Raw genomic sequence first — 20,716 nt, 5'->3', positions numbered from 1 at the left:
TAGGGCTGGGTGCTAGGTTGGACTGGATGATCTTGGAGGTCTCTTCCAACCTGCTTGATTCTGTGATTCTGTGGAATTGCTAAAGGGCTTCAAGGTATACTGCAGTAAGTAACTCTAGGAAGACCATGGATGGTGAGTTCGCTGATCACCAGTCAGAGTGCAGGATTCAAGAATGTCTTTGTTAATGTCTGACCTGTCAGAAAGCCAATGCAGTAGTGATTCCCAAACCAAATCCAGTTTCTTCCTGCTGTCAGTGTATTGTGCTGCTCACAGTACCAGTGTGCAGGCAGGACTGCTTTCCTTGAAAACTATACAGTGTAGAAAGAGCAAGCATCCTCTCCTTCTCCCTTGTTGTCCAGAGCAAAGGGAAGGAGCCTGCAGTACTCATAAGTTATTAGCTTGGGACTTCAGAATGTCATCAGGCTCATAACTTGCCTGTCCTACAGCTATGTACATTTGAGCAAGTTGTTTATTAGAGTCATTTACTATTTCCAAGGAGTGGCTGACAGAAACATGTGGCCAAGACAGTTTTTTTTGGATGTTATGCAAGAGTCTGCATGTGGAAACAAGGAAGGCACAAACTGAGGCTGAGGGAGCTGATGGTGTGCAGCCCAGAGAAGAGGAGGCTCAGGGCTGACCTCATTGCTGCCTACAAGTACTTGAAGGAAGGCTGTAGCCAGGTGGGGGTTGGTCTCTTCTGCCAGGCAATCAGCAACAGAACAAGGGGGTACAGTCTCAAGTTGTGCCAAGGGAGGTCTAGGCTGGATGTTAGGAGGAAGTTGTTGGCAGAGAGAGTGATTGGCATTGGAATGGGCTGCCCAGAGAGGTGGTGAAGTTGCCATCCCTGGAGGTGTTCAAGCAAAGCCTGGCTGAGGCACTTAGTGCCATGGTCTAGTTGATTGGCCAGGGCTGGGTGGTAGAATCATAGAATCAACCAGGTTGGAAGAGACCTCCAAGATCATCCAGTCTGATCTATCACCCAGCCCTAGCCAGTCAACTAGACCATGGCACTAAGTGCCTCATCCAGGACTGGATGATCTTGGAGGTCTGTTGCAACCTGGTTGATTCTATGAAGAGACAAAGGTGGTTTTTTTGGCAGTGATTTTGTTAGTTTTGGGTTGTTTTTTGCCTTCATTCTTCTCTAGAAGAAGTTTAGATACTAAAGTATCTGGAAGTGGGGTACCTTTTAGTTTTGATGTAGTGGAAAGAAAGGACTGTCTCATCTCCTAGCCAGAACACATCTTGTTTTTTCTTAAGGTGTTGAAACTATGTTTATGCACATTGCTCTTGGGGAGATTTTATCTGTCAAAGCTGTAAATATATCTATGTGTATAGATAAGAGACAGATATTTTTGCTTGTCATGCACATTCATGTGAGAATTGTATGGGTGGTTTGCAACTTCTTTTCCATATTGCTTTTCTCAATTAGCAGAGTAAGTCTTCCCTACAAAATTGTACTGGAAAAATAACCATACAAGAGAAAGAAATTAGAGTAGCTGCTTGGTTGCTAAAATTCTGAGTTCTGCTGATACAAATCTTCACAAAGCACATAAAAGAATTCATCAGTCTGTTCTTTGTGTGTAGCAATAAAGCACTAGAAAATGCAATTGGCTGAGGCCAATTGCATGAGGTTTAACAAGGCCAAGTGCCAAGTCATGCACTTTGGCCACAACAGCCCCCAGCAGCCATACAGGCTCGGGGAGGAGTGGCTGGAGAGCTGCCTGTCGGAAAGGGACCTGGGGGTATTGGTGGACAGCAGCTGAACGTGAGCCAGCAGTGTGCCCAGGTGGCCAAGAAGGCCAACAACATCCTGGCTTGTATCAGAAATGGTGTTACCAGCAGGGGTAGGGAAGTGCTCATGCCCCTGCACTCAGCACTCGTGAGACCACACCTCAAGTACTGTGTCCAGTTTTGGTCACCACAGTATAGGAAGGACATTGAGGTGCTGGAGTGGGTGCAGAGAAGGGCGATGAGACTGGGGAGAGGTCTGGCGAACATGGCCTGTGAGGAGTGGCTGAGGGAACTGGGGTGGTTTAGTCTGGAGGAGGCTGAGAGAGGACCTTATTGCCCTCTACAGCTACCTAAAGGATGTTGTAGTGAGGCTGGAGCTGGTCTCTTTTCCGAAATTACTAAAGGTAGGACAAGATGAAATGGCCTCAAGTTATGTCAGGGGAGGTTTAGGTTGGATGTTGGGAGGAAGTTCTTTGCTTAGCAGGTGGTCAGGCACTGGAACAGGCTGCCCAAGGAGGTGATGGAGTCACCATCCCTGGAGGTGTTTAAAAAAGAGTGGATGTGGCACTTGAGGCTATGATCTGGTGATTAAGGATGCTGGGATGAAGGTTGGACTGGATGATCCTGGTGGTCCTTTCCAACCATAGCAATTCATAGTGATTAGATGTTGTGCTGAGGGATTTGGTTTAGTCAAGGACTTGTCAGTGTGAAACTAATGATTGGACTCAGTGATCCTGAAGGTCTTTTCCAATCTAAGAAATTCTGTGGTTCTGTGAAAATAGGTATCAAAAAGTTTCTAGCTTTGAATTTTTAATAATCTCAAGCCCTCTTAAGTCAGCTTCTAGCCACTGCTGAACACAATGATCTTAGGGATGCAAGCAAGAATATGGGGTGAATGGTATTATTGCTGCATCTCAATCTAAATAGTAAAGAAACATTTTAAGTTGTCTCAGTGCAACATGCAACAGAGGACTAGCTAGTGTCTCACAACCAGAAATGAGAACAAAGGAGTGAGTCTGTAAAGCCATACTAGGTGTTCTGAGGTTAGTGGCTACAGAATTACCCTAAACAGGAGCACTCCCTCAGGTGCTGGCAGAGTCAAATTTGTGAGGCAGCTTGGTAAGGGAGGACACAGGTTTTCAATGAAATGTGGAGGGAGATGGCTTCCCAGGGAGGTGGTGGAGGCACCATCCCTGGAGGTCTTCAAGAAAAGCCTGGATGAGGCACTTAATGGCATGGTCTGGTTGACTGGCTAGGGCTGGGTGCTAGGTTGGACTGGATGATCTTGGAGGTCTCTTCCAACCTGGTTGATTCTATGATTGTTCTAGAACAGAGAAGATGTGTCTTTCGCTGAGTGCAAGAAGAGTTTATTATAGCTGCAGGTAGTAGGGAAGTTGAAATGAGTCATAGCAGCCAGAAAGAAGACTAACTAAAGTCATGTAGCAAGTAGCAACTGAAGTGTAGAGAGTAGCAATGACAGTCTGGCAGTTATAGTAAGCATGTAAAATACTGCAATATCACAGTATCACCAAGGTTGGAAGAGACCTCACAGATCATCAAGTCCAACCCTTTACCACAGAGCTCAAGGCTAGACCATGGCACCAAGTGCCACGTCCAATCTTGCCTTGAACAGCTCCAGGGACGGCGACTCCACCACCTCCCCGGGCAGCCCATTCCAGTGTCCAATGACTCTCTCAGGGAAGAACTTTCTCCTCACCTCAAGCCTAAATTTTCCCTGACATAGCTTGAGGCTGTGTCCTCTCGTTCTGGTGCTGGCCACCTGAAAGAAGAGAGCAACCTACTCCTGGCTACAACCACCCCTCAGGTAGTTGTAGACAGCAATAAGGTCACCCCTGAGCCTCCTCTTCTCCAGGCTAACCAATCCCAGCTCCCTCAGCCTCTCCTCGTAGGGCTGTGCTCAAGGCCTCTCCCCAGCCTCGTCGCCCTTCTCTGGACACGCTCAAGCATCTCAATGTCCCTCCTAAACTGGGGGGCCCAGAACTGAACACAGTACTCAAGGTGTGGTCTAAGCAGTGCAGAGTACAGGGGCAGAATGACCTCCCTGCTCCTGCTGACCACACCATTCCTGATGCAGGCCAGGATGCCACTGGCTCTCTTGGCCACCTGGGCACACTGCTGGCTCATGTTCAGGCGGGTATCAATCAGCACCCCCAGATCCCTCTCTGTCTGGCTGCTCTCAGCCACTCCGACCCCAGCCTGTATCTCTGCATGGGGTTGTTGTGGCCAAAGTGCAGCACCCTGCACTTGGAGCTATTGAACTCCATCCCATTGGACTCTGCTTATCTGTCCAGAAATCACATCAGTGTAAAAGTTACATCTAGACTCTGGGATTGATGCATTCAGTGACCTATCATTCTCCAAGGGCATTCTATTGAATAACGTCACAGAAAAGGCAGAGCAATGTGCTCGAAGACAAGGCCTTAAAAGAAGGTGAAAGAGAATGCAGCATCTGTACTGAGGCTTAAGGCAGGGAAACTGTTGCTGTGCAAAATGGCCTGGAGTCATTGTTGAGTATGTAAAGCAAAGACAGAAATCTTTCTCCATTTTACATCAGTGAGAGCAGCACTCTGTAGCTGTGTATATTACTGATTCCATTGTCAGAGTAGGCTGAGTTGAATGTGCATATTTCTCTTAAGACACATGTGAAGTCAGTGCAGAAAAGTGTGATGGTTTGGGTGTTGCTCACCCAACCACACTTAAGAATTCACCCAGACTAGACTCAGCCAAGCTGGAAATTAATTAATGAAGCTTTATTTACAGCTTAGCAGAATATACAAGCAGATATTTACAATATATACTGCTATATGTAGAATCATACAAGTTAAAAAGTAATGCAGAAACACCACAGCCTTCCCAGAAACCAGAGTCCCCAGGAGGGGCTCCCATCCACCCTTCCACCTTCTCCCACCCCTCTACCTTATCCCAGACTTTTCCTTGCATTCAAGGTGAGTTTGGAGAATCAACTAGGGGGGTTAGGAAGCAGAGGGATTAGTTATACAGACAGCAGGTTATAGAGAGAAGTGCATGCAGCCAGAGCCAGAGAGCAACTGTGTTATCTATGTTTATGTTCTTGTTTTTAATCCATTTCAGCAAGCCTATGAGTGCTGTAGACATCACCATTATTTCCTTTTCACAGCCTATCATCTAATGCCTCTCACTAAAATATCCCAGCTGGGCTCAAACTAGCACAGAAGAGTATTGGTGGAAGATTTTAATTAATATATGTTTTTTTTTGTGTGATGTTCTGTGTGCTGCTTCACTGATGGCTTCCCTGCTCCAAGAAGAAGAGGGTCAGACAGTACTGGTTGCCTTGAGTTGCATAAAATACTGTAATTTGTAGCCAGAATCCCTGGACACAAGAATGAACTAATGTCTGGCAAAGCTGTCCCAATTTTAAAGTTGTGGGAACACAATGAAGCCACTGACAGCAATTTTAATTCTTCCCTAACAGTTGCTTTCTCCTGAATCAGAAGTAAACATCTTGCACACACACCTCTTCTCCAGCACACACCTTGCTCAGCACTCACCTTTACAGAGGCAGTCTGGGCAATCTCGCATCTCACCTAGCTCCTACGGTGTGGTTTGCTCTGGGCTTATGCTTTCAGCATTGTCTCTGACCATTGGTATTAGGCTTTGGACAATTCACATTTCTTTGATGCCCAGGCTGAATAAGTAGTTTAGTTATGATTCTGTTATGTGTTTTTGTGGTGTGGTGTACTTGCACAAGCTGGCTCAGCAAAGCAGCCTACCTTTCCAGCTCCACTGAGCAGTCAAGGCCACCTTCCTGATCCCTGCTTCTCTCGTTTGCTCTGCCCTGTACCAGACAGCTGGCTCTACAGCTGTTTCATAGGGCATCCTATGCATACTGGGGTTAAAGTTCACCTTGCATAAAACAGTGTTTGCTGGTCAAATTTTCCTGGTTGTGGGTCACAAGATAGTCACAAGCATGGAGTACTTTTGCTTGTGGTAGAGGAGAACATGTATACATTATGGCACTTTAGGACATTGTATTATGGCCTCAGTGGTTGGACTGAATGGGAAGATGTGGTGTGGTTGAGCAGAGCACAGCATGCTGCACAGTGGCATGCTCTAAGTGCATCTCTTCTTGCTGCAAGCTCCATGTAAGTGCTTAGATGAACACTACATAAGAGAAGGAATGATTTTCTGCTGAACATCTTTAACTCCTCCTATCATTCTTTCTCAGTTTTGAATAGTGAAATGCTAGGTCTAGCTTGCTATCACACCACATTTAATAGCTGAACCATCTGGTGGAGGGGAAAGTGGGAGCAGACTTGTTTCATACTTGTCTTGTACAGTGCTTGAGAGGTTTTCAGTTTGGGATTGGTTTGAAATAGACCCCAGAACTGAGCAAGGATGGCAGTTTCCCTCATTGTTCTCTTACCATATCTGCTGTGCTTACTTGTTAATCTGGTCTGTGACCTCTCTTTTTGGTTTTTAAACCTTTCTGTACCCAAATACAGGATTGGGGGGGAAGATAAAACATTGGTTCCATGCTAGCCCTCTTCCCTTATTGTTCTGCTGGAGCAAACAGGCAAAGATGTTTGTGCCATGTCCTCAGACTACACACACTGTATTTTTAGACTGTGCTGTAAGCACTTTTCATTTTGCATCTTATGAAATTCCTCTTTCCTCAAATTGGATTACCTAAAACTTTGAATTCCCTGCCCTTACTGCCTTCTATGACACAGTTTTTTAACACAATTAATACATTTAACTCATCTGGGTCCTGCAAAGACCCCACCAGTTGATGTTATCATTGCACATTAAGCAAGATTATGATAAATTAACTAGTTTGCTGTTCTCTTGAGGTTTGTGTATACTCAACATTATTTCATGTTATGGAAATTAAATAATTCTTCCCTAATTCTAGTTAATGTGAACATAAGTTCAAAATCACAGTCAAAATATCACTTAAAGACAACTAAAGGAAAGCTTCAGAGAATGTAGTAGCTGCTGCTTTCTGATGTTCCACAAGCCTTGAATTGTCTGGCTCTTGGTTGTGAAAGAGACAGTGTTGCTTTCAGTCAGCCTTGGCTTTAAATGAAGTAACCATACACTAGACAAGTGGCTTGAAGGGGAATGAACATGGAAACAGAGCTTGGTGTTTTTCAGGAGAACTATAGGAGATGTACAGCCCAGAAAGCCATAGCTCAGTCTAGGATGCTTCAGACTTGAAGACTACTTTTGATTTGCCATTGGAATGGGCTGCCCAGGGAGGAGGCTCGGGAGTGACCTCATTGCTGTCTACAACTACCTGAAGGGAGGTTGTAGCCAGGTGGGTGTTGGTCTCTTCTGCCAGGCAACCAGCAACAGAACAAGGGGACACAGTCTCAAGTTGTGCCAGGGGAAGTCTAGGCTGGATGTTAGGAGGAAGTTGTTGGCAGAGAGAGTGATTGGCATTGGAATGGGCTGCCCAGGGAGGTGGTGGAGTCACCATCCCTGGGGATGTTCAAGAAAAGCCTGGATAAGGCACTTGGTGCCATGGTCCAGTTGACTGGATAGGGCTGGGTGCTAGGCTGAACTGGATGATTTTGGAGGTCTCTTCCAACCTGATTGATTCTATGATTCTGTGAGTAGCAGAAACTTGTCTGCAGTGCTGGTGGAGATGAGAAACTTACTAGTTCCGCTCATGTTTTTTGGTATGATGGTAGTTGGCCATCGTGGCTAGGACAGCATTGCTATGTGAAAAGCAAATGCAGTCTGGAAGGCCTTGTGTTCCTCTAGAACTGGAAAATAAGAATGGAGACTAGAGGTCCCCTGTTTGAAAGACTCTGTGTTGCTATCATAAAATTAACCAGGCTGGAAAGAGACCTCCAAGATCATCCAGTCCAACCTATCACTCAGCCCTTTCCAGTCAACTAGACCATGGCACTAAGTGCCTCATCAAATCTTTCCTTGAACATCTCCAGGCATGGTGACTCCACCACCTCCCTGGGCAGCCCATTCCAATGCCAATCACTCTCTCTGCCAACAACTTCCTCCTAACATCCAGCCTAGACCTCTCCCACCACAACTTGAGTCTGTGTCTCTTTGTTCTGTTGCAGGTTGCCTGGCAGAAGAGACCAACCTCCACCTGGCTACAACCTCCCTTCAGGTAGTTGTAGACAGCAATGAGGTCACTCCTGAGCCTCCTCCAGGCTAAACAACCCCAGCTCCCTCAGCTTTTTCCTCTCTAAGACTTGTTAATTGTGTGCCTGGAACATTGTTGATTAGACCAGAAGGGAAAGGGTGCATGGCAGTGATATGTTTTATCTTTGTGCTTTTGCCATGAACTTTCCAGGTAGTAATATCTCTTTGTAGGGCAAGATTTGGTGATGCCAACAGATCAGAGCTTTATTTCATATAGTTCTCAAAATACTCAGAAAAGACTAATTACATAATCATTAAGCACAAGATGTGTAACCTAGCAGGAATTACCAAAGCACCTATTGTATTATGCATCTTCTCTGGTCTGATTACAGAAATGATGCTTTATTATTTGTAAAACTGCATCACTTCAAAATGTAGTACTGGGTTTGGGGTTTTTGTTGTTTGTTTTATTTTCCCCATGCACTACTAAATTTTGCTCTTAAGAATTTCAGAAGTGCATTTGGAACATACAGATTTAGGACAGGACTGGTCTCAAGTGGCACTGTGACATTAAATATTAAATAACTGATTCAAACTGCAGCCAAGGGGAAAATGAGATGGAAGCCAAGTCTTAAGCTAGAAAATTGAAGAGGAAAGCAATCAAAGTTTCTCAATTTATCATACCTGCTATTTTGCAGATCTTAGTGACCTGTGCACAGCTCTCTGCTTCCTTAACTCCTGTTTAACCACAGTGCAGGAACTACTGTTTGAATGGGATCTCTAGTCTAATTCACCAGCTGTACCATGTTGTGATGGTTTGGGTATTCCCCACCCCCCCACACTCTGGAAATCACCCAGACTACACTCATCTGGCTCTGAAAATACGAATGAAGCTTATATTTACAGCTAGCACAATATACAAGCAGATATTTACAGTATAGACAGTTATAGACAGAAATATACAAGGTAAAAGGTAATACAGAAACACAACTCCCCTCCCAGAAACTTGAGTCCCCAGGAGGGGCTCCAACTGCCCCTTCACCTTCCCCCTACCCCTCTCAACCTTACCCCAGTCCCAGGGAAGAATGGAGGTTCGGCCAGGGGGTTAGGAAGCAAAGTGGATTAGTCCAAAATGGAGGGTGAGGTTAGAGAGTAAGATGCAGCTCAGCCAGCAGCCCAAGTGAGAGTGGTTATCTATGTTTTTATTTCTTGTTCCTATACATCTCAGCAAGCCTGTGAGTGGAGTAAACATCACCATTGTTTTCTTTCCACAGCCTGTAACCTAGTTCTTCTCACCAAAACATTCCAGCCTGCTTCAAACTAGCACACATGTAACTAAAATTAAGAGGATTTTATTGACCTTTTAAGTTTTGCTTTATTTTTTAATTCCCGTTCTGGTTACCCCCTTGCATCTGCCAGGTTTTGCAGAAAATCAGTGAAGCATTTGCTCAAGTGTGTGCACTTAGTTTTTGCTGAACTCATCCCAGTGTGGTGTACCAGATTAGTTGGCAGCAGCTCTCCAACTATTCCATCTTCATAGTTTTCTGTATCGTGCTGAAGCATGCTTAAAATTTCATTAGCGGCTCCAAGTTAAAAGGGTTGAGAGATTAAGAAACTGTGCTCTGGATCAAGGATACAGTTGTGCATTGAGTAAGAGCAGTTGGATCTGCTTCTGTGCTCTTGAGAGTCACAAGCATTCAGGACTACGTTGGAAAAGAGTTTTCTGAAGAGTCACTTTGTAGCTGGACTCTTTGCTGCAATGTGTTGCATCCATATTTGAAACACTGGCCAGGTGAGCAGTCACACCACCTAAAGGATTTGCCAGAAGGACTGTTGAGATACTGGAACGTGTCCAGAGAAGGGCAACAAAGCTGGTGAGAGGCCTGGAACACAGCCCTGTGAGGAGAGGCTGAGGGAGCTGGGAGTGTGCAGCCTGGAGAAGAGGGGGCTCAGGGGTGACCTCATTGCTGTCTACAACTACCTGAACCAGCAAAAGAACAAGGGGACACAGTCTCAAGTTGTGCCAAGAGAGGTCTAGGCTGGATGTTAGGAAGAAGTTCTTGCCAGAGAGAGTGATTGGCATTGGAATGGGCTGCCCAGGGAGGTGGTCGAGTTGCCATCCCTGGAGGTGTTGAATCAAAGCCTGGCTGAGGCACTTAGTGCCATGGTCTAGTTGACTGGCTAGGGCTGGGTGCTAGGTTGGACTGGATGATCTTGGAGGTCTTTTCCAACCTGGTTGGTTCTATGATCTCTCTTTATTTTCTTGATACTAGCTTGTAGTTTGCCTCTATCTGTAAAGAAAACCAAGAAGCCCAGCAATTATTTCATATGTACTTTGGAAAATGTAAAATTATCTTTATGAAGGAAACTCTTTGGAAGCAGATGGGATGTAAATTGTGGGTCTTTATCTGTTTTCAGCATATCTATCTGACATAAATGCACTCCCTAAAGCCAAGATTCAAGTGCTCAAATTTACCAGGTGAAATTTTAGCTCCTTGGAGATGATACTCTCATTACCAAAGATTGTGTTTGGTGTTCAGCACTGAAGTCACCTGTTGAAGAATCAATGAAATCTCTTATTTTCCTTGTCCTGCTGTCTAATAACAGGTGCATGTGAACTTCCCTACAATAGGCATGTGACTTGACCTCTGCCCTCCTCTGTCACTGATATTCATTGAACTTTTAGAAACATATCTATGCTTTAAAATTTGCTATTTCCTGTCATGTTGAAGTGAAATGAGTCAGTATTTTCAGAAGGCTAAGGCCCTGAGCACAGCCCTACGAGGAGAGGCTGAGGGAGCTGGGATTGTTTAGCCTGGAGGAGAGGAGGCTCAGGGGTGACCTTATTGCTGTCTACAACTACCTGAGGGGTGGTTGTGGCCAGGAGGAGGTTGCTCTCTTCTCTCAGGTGGCCAGCACCAGAACGAGAGGACACAGCCTCAGGCTGCGCCAGGGGAAATTTAGGCTGGAGGTGAGGAGAAAGTTCTTCACTGAGAGAGTCATTGGACACTGGAATGGGCTGCCCGGGGAGGTGGTGGAGTCGCCGTCCCTGGAGCTGTTCAAGGCAGGATTGAACGTGGCACTTAGTGCCTTGAGCTCTGTGGCAAAGGGTTGGACTTGATGATCTATGAGGTCTCTTCCAACCTTGGTGATACTGTGATACTGTATACACAATGCTTGGTAGCAAAAGTTGTGGAAAACCAGACCAAATCTTTGCCTCATCCTCTCTTATCATGGCCAGGGTGTGGTGGTTTGGCAGTGCTGTAAGAAATCATGTATTGAACTGTGAAGTGTGTAAACCTGGTATCCTAGAGTTAATCTCTTGTGCCTTTTGCAGGTGGAGATTTACATTTTACCTTTATATATTTACCTATGGAGTACGGTTCCTGAAAAAGGTAGGCACTTACATCATTATGCTTTCATAACACCTTGCAGATTTGATTGAAGTCTTGGATAGGTGTTATATAAAGCACAGGCACAGAAGTTATGTTGGCAAAGAATAGAAGTTAAAATTTAATTGGCTTTTGTCAAATGAGTTGTTGCTGGCATTGGTAAGGAGCACTTGATGAAGTAAAGAAGAAATCACTTGGTATAAGCAACATACCTGGTTCACTACTGCTGCTCATTTTAGGCCTTTAGCTACCAGTAAGGTTTACCAGATGATTCAGCTGATTTTTTTGCATCATCCTTGTTTAAATGCCTCTTGCAGGGATTGCTTTTATTCATGAACAAAATCCATTTGTTTTTTATATAACACTACTTTTTGCCTGTTCTTTGTCTGATGGACTATGGAAAAGTTTCCCTGGAGTATATCATCAATGCTCTGGTTTGGGTGATTTAAGCAGAGACTGGTATCAGCAGCTTCCAAATGCCCTGGCATAGATCTGTTAACTCTGCCATGGAGAGTAATGTGGATTCATGGTGCAAACTGGTTTACAATGTGACTAGTTCTCAGGGAGTTTTGTGCAAGTCAGGCCACATTTGTGTAGCTCTTAGAGGTGAAATTTGGGGCCTGTGTGGTCTCAGTGCATTCAGGTAGTCTTACCTCCTTCATTTTTGACAAAAATTAGGCACAACAAATACATCTTAAGTGTCTCTGGGGCTTTGTATGTAAAAGCTATTGAAAAGATCCTCATCACTTTTATGGTTGCGATTCTTGAGGCTCTCCCAGGTGTCAGTCAGCTTGGTGCCTGTGGGGCTGATGATGTAGTTGTACAGAGAGGGAGGACATCAGAGCTGTTCTCAGCTATTTGATGGCTGACCAGACCAGCATGTAGTGTGTAACCTCTCCCTGCTTCCCTGAATGCTTGCACTTCATCCATTAACATGCTGTGTGGTCATCATGTGGTATTCTGTGTTCTGCCTTGGATTCCATCCATGTCTGTGGGATGAAATATGAGAATAGCACAGATCCCTGGGGACCCCCCTGGGCACCAGACACCAGCTGGCTGCTGCCCATGCACAGCCACTCTCTGTGCCCGCTCACTAAGCCAGCATTTAACCCAGCAAAGGCGGCACCTGCCCAGGCTGTGGGCTGCCAGCTTTGCCAGGAGGATGCTGTGGGAGGCTGTGCCAAAGGCTTTGCTGAAGTCTAGCTAGAGCACACCCACAGCCCTCCCCTCATCCACCAGGCAGGTGCCCCAGTCATAGAATGAGATCAGATTGGTTGGGCAGGACCTTCCTTTCCTGCACCCATGCTGGCTGGGCCTGATCCCCTGGCTGGCTTCTACGTGCCCTGTGATGGCACTCAGGGTGAGCTGCTCCATAACCTTGCCAGGCACTGAGGTCAGGCTGACAGGCCAGAGCTGAAAATTTTTTTTCAGGACACACCTTGAGTACTGTGTCCAGTTCTGGGCCCCTCAATTCAAGAGAGATGTTGAGATACTGGAACATGTCCAGAGAAGAGCAACAGCTGGTGAGGGGCCTGGAACACAAACCCTATGAGGAGAGGCTGAGGGAGCTGGGGGTGTGCAGCCTGGAGAAGAGGAGGCTCAGGGGAGACCTCATTGCTCTCTACAACTACCTGAAGGGAGGCTGTAGCCAGGTGGGGGTTGGTCTCTTTTGCCAGACAACCAGCAACAGAACAAGGGGACACAGTCTCAAGTTGTGCTAGGGGAGGTCTAGGCTGGATGTTAGGAGGAAGTTCTTCCCAGAGAGAGTGATTTGCCATTGGAATGGGCTGCTCAGGGAGATGGTTGGGTTGCTGTCCCTGGAGGTGCTCAAGCAAAGCCTGGCTGAGGCACTTAGTGCCATGGTCTAGTTAACTGGATAGGGCTGGGTGCTAGGTTGGACTGGATGATCTTGGAGGTCTCTTCCAACCTGGTTGATTCTATGGTTCTATGATTCTAATAGCTCCAATAAGCAATTGTCACAACTTAAAAAGTTATTCAACCTGTGGGTGGACAACCATGAGTTCATAAGATTCTCTAAGACACAAAGACATGGAAGCTTTATTCTTTGAATTTCTCTGTTACAGATTACCACAAAAAATCACCAAGTGCCTCAAAGCCACTAGTAGAAAGCATACCTATAATTAATAAATCAAATCTTTCTCATCACAAAGAAAGTGTCTGTTCTAGGAAAAAAACCTCTGAATACTGGCATTTCTAAAGAGATAGAAATAGTCACTAAATGCACATTTCATTACAAGCCTTTGTGAGCTGTTTCTAAAGGCTGAGTTGACATGCAAAGTGCAGGTTACCTTCCTCCCAATTCAGCACATCACAGCAGTTTGAGGAGTGCTGGCTGACATAGCGTAGTTGTTGGAACAAGTTAAACCATTGCTTGCTTAACAAGTATTAATTTAACTTTCAACATGTTGTCCCAGGTTAGGGTGGATCCCTCCCCTGCTAGAATAAACTCACTACAACATGGGGTTTTTTGGAAAGTCAGGGAAAAATGAAATTGTATTTCTTATAGTTGAAATGTAACAGTAGGAGGAGAAATAAACTACTGGAGAAATATAATAGCCTTAAGGAAGATGGGGAAGGGATCAGGTGGCAGTGAAGCAGCAAAAGCAGCAGCAGCCAAAACAGTGGTTGGGGGGGCAGATAGCAGCAGGCACAGCTGAAGTGGCAGAAGCAGCAAGGGGAAAGTCCAAGCTGTGCTTCCAGACATAAAGCTCTTGATGCTCCAATGAAATGTTATTAACTTATCCATTGTTGCCATTGTATGGCCTGTCCCTAGAATGTTCACCTCTCCACTCAGAGCTTCTACTTCTAAATTTCTCTGTTCTGAATGTTGTTATGTCTGAGCAAGAAATCTAACTCAAGTGGCCATAGCATGTTTAATTTTTGCAAAAAGAATCTGTTAATTATGTCATTGTGTATGTTGTTTTATGTGTTGCTTTTACACAGTGTTGTAGTCTTGCAACATTTTATGCTATTGTTGTTATTCCAGTATTCTTCTTCCCACATTCCTGTCCTTCACATAGGAATCTGTGTAAATCAACTAAATTATGGTTGTGATTATATTTATGTCATCATCTCCCTAGTAACATTGAGTAACTACAGGCTTTTTGCTGTTTGTCAAACACTAAAGCTTTTCTTGAGTCCACTGAGGAATGAAATTCAGACCCTTCATTCTGGAGGCAGCACTACAGTACTGAAGTGAATAAGCCTTTTTGCATTCTATTGGTTTTCTCAGTGAGGTCATTGCAAAGAAACATTTAATCACTTCCTTAGGAAGCTACTGGAAAAAAATGAAGTGTAATAAATTCTCCAATAAATTTGATAGAGCTTATACATCTCAGCAAGCCTGTGAAGGAAGTAGACATCACCATTGTTTTCCTTTCATAGCCTGTAATCTAATTCCTCTCACAAAAACATTCTAGCTAGCTTCAAACTAGCACAGCATGAGAGTGGTGAGAGCCTGGGTTGAGTTGCCCAGGGAGGTGGTTGAGGCCCTGTTGCTGGAGGTGTTTAAGGCCAGGCTCGATGAGGCTGTGTGCAGCCTGCTCTAGGGTAGGGTGTCCCTGCTCATGGCAGGGGGGTTGGAACTAGATGATCCTTGTGGTCCCTCCAACCCTGAGTGATTCTGTGATTTGGGGGCTTTGTAGAGCTGACATGCTTATCTCACTTCCTGGGAAGACACCACCAGATTTAATATATAGTAATTAGTTATCAGACTTACTGACTCTGTTTTAGTTCTGGAAGTGTGATACAGTCGGTGTGGTACATGTGCACCTGTTAATTTATTTTTAGAATGCAGTAAGTAATCACATTAAAGTTGTATCTTTGCTTGGCTAGAGCATCTCACAAGGAGAAAGAGCCCTGAGGTTTCAGCTTTATTTCCCTGCAGAAGCAGATGAAGACTAATAAAGCTGTCAATTAGAGCAATCATAGCTCTCTCTAAAATACTATGTCAAACTTGTTTTTGTTACTGTCCATGACTGCAGTTAACAACTTACCTAGATTAAAAAAACAGAAGTCTACATCAGATAAAACACCCTCTAAGTCCTTGTAGTAACAGCTGTGTGTGGTATGAGGTGTGAATTCTTTTGCTCTGCTATAATCTCTGAGTGCATTGCTGGAAATGAAAACACTTCTTTCTTGCTGAAAGCAGTTCCAGTGACATTAAACTGATTGTTTTACTTATTGCAAATATAGGAACAAGATAACATTTCTGTTCCATCAGTAATGTTTACAATTAAATTGATGGTTACTTGGCTCATGAAGAGTTAATGGTCTGATTGTGCTCCCACTACAAGAAAAAATCAGCACTAGCGTCAATGATAAAGAACCAGGGTGAGGAATTGAAGATTGGCTTATTACTTGCTCCCTGACCCTTGGTGCTAAGCAGTACCTGTGTAATGCTGTAGAGTGAAAAACCTTTTCAAACATCTGGAAGCAAAGCTTCCAGGTGACATATGGTGACCTCTCACATTCTGCTTACTTCCTTTAATTGCCTGTGTGTTGTCTGTATTGAGACTGAAGAATCTGAAGTTGCAAGTAGCTCTCCTAGTGGGGAAAGGACCATCTGCCTGAATAAACAAATAACTTCTGATTTGCTGATTTGCACATCTAGTGTTGAAATAAAGCTGATGATAGGAGAATGCTATAGCTATGTTGAAAAAAATGCCAGGTGCAGCAACCTTCCTGTGATGCTTTGGGTGTTACCCACCTCCCCCACACACTTGAGAAAATTACCCAGACTAGACTCAGACAAGCTAGAAATTAGAATGAAGCTTTATATTCACAGCTTAGCACAATACCCAATCAGGTATTTACAATATACACAGCTATAGACAGAAATATGCAAGTTAAAAAGTAATACAGAAACACAGCAGCCCTCCCAGAGACCTGAGTCTCCAGGAGGGGCTCTGAGTCGCACTTCCACCTCCTTTCCATCCCTCTACCTTATCCCAGACTGCCTTACATTGAAGGTGAGTTTAGAGAATCAGCCAGGGGATTTAGAAAGCAGACAGATTAGTTAGACAGCAGGTTAGGGAGAGAAGGGAGGCAGCCAGAGCCAGAGAGAACAACTCTATTATCTATATTTATGTGCTTGTTTTTATACCTCTCAGCAAGCCTATGAGTGCAGGAGACATCCCCATTGTTTTCTTTTCACAGCCTATCATCTCATACTTCTCACTAAAATGTTCCTGCTAGCTTCATACTACCACTCTTCTGTATGTATGTAGCTGATTTGACTGTCAGTTCTGCATCTCCTTGCCTGCAGAGTTGTCTGTGAGAGAACTGCAACTACTGATAACAGACAGATTGCAAAACAACAGGAAAGCCATACTGAAGTGCAGTTTTGACCCCAAAACCTACTCAAGTGTCATAAATTTGTGGAAGTTAGAAAAATAACAGTGTAGTATAGAGGAGGAAAAAACCCTTAAGAGATAAAACTCTGGTGCTGCTATTATGAAAGGTCGTTTTTCTTCGAACTGTAGAATGTTTCAAAAGAAGGAAAAGAATCAGAGAATCAACCAGGTTGGAAGAGACCTCCAAGATCATCATTCCAACCTAGCACCCAGCCCTAGCGAGTCAACTAGACCATGGCACCAAGTGCCTCATCCAGGCTTTGCTTGAACACTTCCAGGGACAGTGACTCCACCACCTTCCTGGGCAGCCCATTCCAATGCCAATCACTCTCCCTGGCAACAACTTCCTCCTAACATCCAGCCTAGACCTCCCCTGGCACAACTTGAGACTGTGTCCCCTTGTTCTGTTGCTGGTTGCCTGGCAGAAGAGACCAACCCCCACCTGGCTACAGCCTCCTCCTTTCAGGTAGTTGTAGACAGCAGTGAGGTACTTCTGGGTATTCATTTGGCTCAGGAACATGAAATTATCTTTTCATCATTTCAGAATAAAAGTCATGATGCAGTTTAAATGGAGATTTTAGTTAGACTGTTGATTATGTTGTTATGGAGGAAATAAATTTGGATGCAGAAATTGATAGTTTCAGATTCTTCATGTGGGTTTCAGATTTTCCTGCAGTGCACAGAGAGCATCCTTCAGAGGGCTCTCAGCAACTATTGTCATAAATAAAGAATGGGGTTTTTTTCTCATTATTTTATAAGAATCATAAGAGAGAGGGTATGATTCATCCTTAAAGTACTGACACCAGTTTTTTTCCCACTGGAAGCTATCCTACACCAAATATAACCTTCAAATGCAGAGTTTCCCAAGGCAACAATTGGCAGCTGTAGCATTTTAAACTTTTCATGTTGCTGTAAAGATTTAGCCTGGAATAATTTTTGGTAGATCTAATAGATGTTTTAAAAAGCTGCCAGACTAAAAAATGAATTGCTGTGTCAAAAATGGTTTATGCCCTAGTGGTTTTCAGTCTTTCTTGGAATAGAAGGGACTAGATTCTGTTGTACAAGTTTCTGATTTATATGAAAGTTATTCACAGAATACACAGTGCATTACTTTTGTCATTTAGAGCAGGAAAGAGTTAGCTGCCTCAGAATGGTCAGCATTTCACTTAGCATTTCCATCTCCTCTTGTCATATCTGTTGCATCTACTTTTTCATGAAGCTGGTAATGCTTCTGGATATTGTGCAGAAAAGAATAATACAAGAAACACAGCATCTTGGGAATACTCTCACTGCCATTTGGACTACATCTGACCATCTGGTTCTTAGAAGGAAACTGTTTAAACTGGGCTAAATGTTTTGTGGTTTTAACACTGAGATACCAAAGTGTGAGTTTGTGAAATATTTTTAACACTTTGGTTTAAACTGGAACTGACTCTAGAAAAGTATGTGACTGTGCCAGTTTGAGCCTAGCTGGGATAGTTTAGCGAGGGGAGTTAGATTGTAGGCTGTGAAATGGAAATGATGGTGATGTCTGCTGCACTCATAGGCTTGCTGAAATGGGTAAAAACAAGAACACAAGCGTAGATAACACAGTTGCTCTCTAGCTTTGGTCTGCCTCCCTTCTCTCTTTCTAACCTGCTGTCTGTGTAACTAATCCATCTGCTTCCTAACCCCCCTGGTTGATTCTCCAAACTCACCTTGAATGTAAGGCAAAGTCTGGGATAAGGTAGAAGGGGAGAGAGATGGAAGGGCCGTTGGGAGCCCCTCCTGGGGTCTCTGGTTTCTGGGAAGGCTGTTGTGTTTCTACATTACTTTTTAACCTGTATATTTCTAGATATAGAATCATAGAATCAACCAGGTTGGAAGAGACCTCCAAGATCATCCAGTCCAACCTAGCACCCTGCCCTATCCAATCAACTGGATCATGGCACTAAGTGCCTCATCCAGTGTAAATATCTGCTTGTATATTGTGCTGAGCTGTAAATATAAAGCTTCATTCTTTAATTTCCAGCTTGGCTGAGTCTAGTCTGGGTGATTTTCTTAAGTGTGTGGGGGGGTGGGGTGGGTAACACCCAAACCATCACAGTGACAAGAGCTGAAAGTGGGAAGCTTGTCTCCAGAGCCCTTGCTGCTGCCTTCTGTCTCCTTCATTCTTTAATTATTTGAAGCCGTCTGTGACGGTTTGGGTGTTCCCCCACCCCCCCACACTTTGGAAATCACCCAGACTAGACTCAGCCAGCTCTGGAAATATGAATGAAGCTTATATTTACAGCTAGCACAATATACAAGCAGATATTTACAGTATATACAGTTATATACAGAAATATACAAGGTAATAAGGTAATACAGAAACACAACAGCCCTCCCAGAAACCTGAGTCCCCAGGAGGGGCTCTCAACTGCCCCTTCCCCCTACCCCTGTCAACCTTACCTCAGTCCCAAGGAAGAATGGAGGTTCGGCCAGGGGGTTAGGAAGCAAAGTGGATTAGTCCAAAATGGAGGGTGAGGTTAGAGAGTGAGATGCAGCTCAGTCAGTTCCCCAGTATCAGCAGCCCAAGTGAGAGTGGTTATCTATGTTTTTATTTCTTGTTCCTATACATCTCAGCAAGCCTGTGAGTGAAGTAGGCATCACCATTGTTTTCCTTCCACAGCCTGTAACCTAGTTCTTCTCACCAAAACATTCCAGCCTGCTTCAAACTAGCACACAGGCATTCACTTGGACACCTGTTGCCATGTTTCCTTCCTGTGTTATACCCAAAAGGTTGTGATATTATCTGTTACTGAAACCTTGTAATTATTTTTGTTCAGTGAGCATATCTGCCCACTACTGTATAAATACTCTCATTTAAGTGAAGGATGTCAGAAGCCACTCTTGAGTCCTTTTGACACAATGCTGGTATTTGCTCTTTCATTGTGCCATTAGCAGAGGGATAAAGTGATACGTGTGTCACTCAGGGAGGAAATGAAGCCAGCCTTCAGCAGATTGTTCTCGTTGTAAAATCCATTTAGACTCTCTTGGTTTGTTTATTAGTTGTTGTGTTTGGTTGTTTTTTTTTTTTAATCAGAAAACAAATTGCTGGGTATCTGTAAGTGATTCAAATTGTTAAACTAAAGTCATTTTAGGTGTTCAGTCATACTGTTAGTCCTTTCCATTAAAGCAAGGCTGAGCGTTAGGTGATAAATAAAGCAATTTCTAGCTCATGCTGCCAAAAGGAAAGGACACTTCTGGCAGTCTCCTGAAGGATGCTGTTATGAAAAAGGGGCAATGCCATATTGCAGTTTAAAATGTGTGTCATATGTGGGAAAGGTTTCCAGTAAGACCAAAGTTAGATCCCATCTAAGGGAAAAGGGATTTGTGTAAGATATCTCTTCAAAGGGGCATAGAAATTGTTGAGGGCATTCATAGAATCAACCAGGTTGGAAGAGACCTCCAAGATCATCCACTCCAACCTAGCACCCAGCCCTATCCAGTCAACTAGACCATGGCACTAAGTACCTCAGCCAGGCTTTTCTTGAACACCTCCAGGGACGGTGCCTCCACCACCTCCCTGAGCAGCCCATTCCAATGTCAATCACTCTCTCTGCCAACAACTTCCTCCTAACATCCAGCCTATACTTTCCCCAGCACAATTTGAGTCTGTGTCCCCTTGTTCTGTTGCTGGTTGCCTGGGAGAAGAGGCCACCCCCCAATTGGCTACAGCCTCCCTTCAGGAGCTGTAGACAGCAATGAGCTCTGCCCTGAGCCTCCTTTTCTCCAGGCTGCACACCCCCAGCTCCCTCAGCCTCTCCTTGTAGTGATAGGGTGCTTTGGATGTCTGAGATCTTAATTGTGAGAGTCATGCTGTATGAAAGATTAAAGTCAATGGAGAAACTTAATTTTAGATTACTCCAACACCTCCTTGTACACTGAGAAGAAAAATTAATGCTTTATGGACAATGAGGATTCTTCAGAGAAGGCCAATTAGATTAGGTAATTCATTGTGTAAGCTGTTGGAAGTTAAGATAACTGGATTAAGCAAAAGAGGGCAAACCTAAGGTGGCTGAAAGAAAACAGGAGGTTTTGGAAAGAAAAATGAATATGGAGAATATTGATGGTATTCTATCCTAA

The 20,716-nt window shown here is 44.2% G+C and overlaps 1 protein-coding gene across 2 annotated transcripts in view; it reads left to right on the top strand.

Moving 5' to 3' along the window:
• CERS6 (ceramide synthase 6) overlaps nt 1-20,716 on the top strand; it is a 101,485-nt gene that overhangs the window by 39,490 nt on the left and 41,279 nt on the right. For both annotated transcript variants that reach the window (XM_064163603.1, XM_064163599.1), the window contains exon 4: nt 11,180-11,237. In XM_064163603.1, the coding sequence (XP_064019673.1) occupies nt 11,180-11,237 (58 nt within the window). The remainder of the gene's footprint in view (nt 1-11,179; nt 11,238-20,716) is intronic.

The sequence above is a fragment of the Pogoniulus pusillus genome, chromosome 2 (assembly GCF_015220805.1).
Source record: "Pogoniulus pusillus isolate bPogPus1 chromosome 2, bPogPus1.pri, whole genome shotgun sequence".
In the NCBI taxonomy this organism is placed as follows: Eukaryota; Metazoa; Chordata; class Aves; order Piciformes; family Lybiidae; genus Pogoniulus; species Pogoniulus pusillus.
The sequence above is the reverse complement of the archived record's forward strand: the minus strand, read 5'-3'. Positions and strand labels throughout refer to the sequence as shown.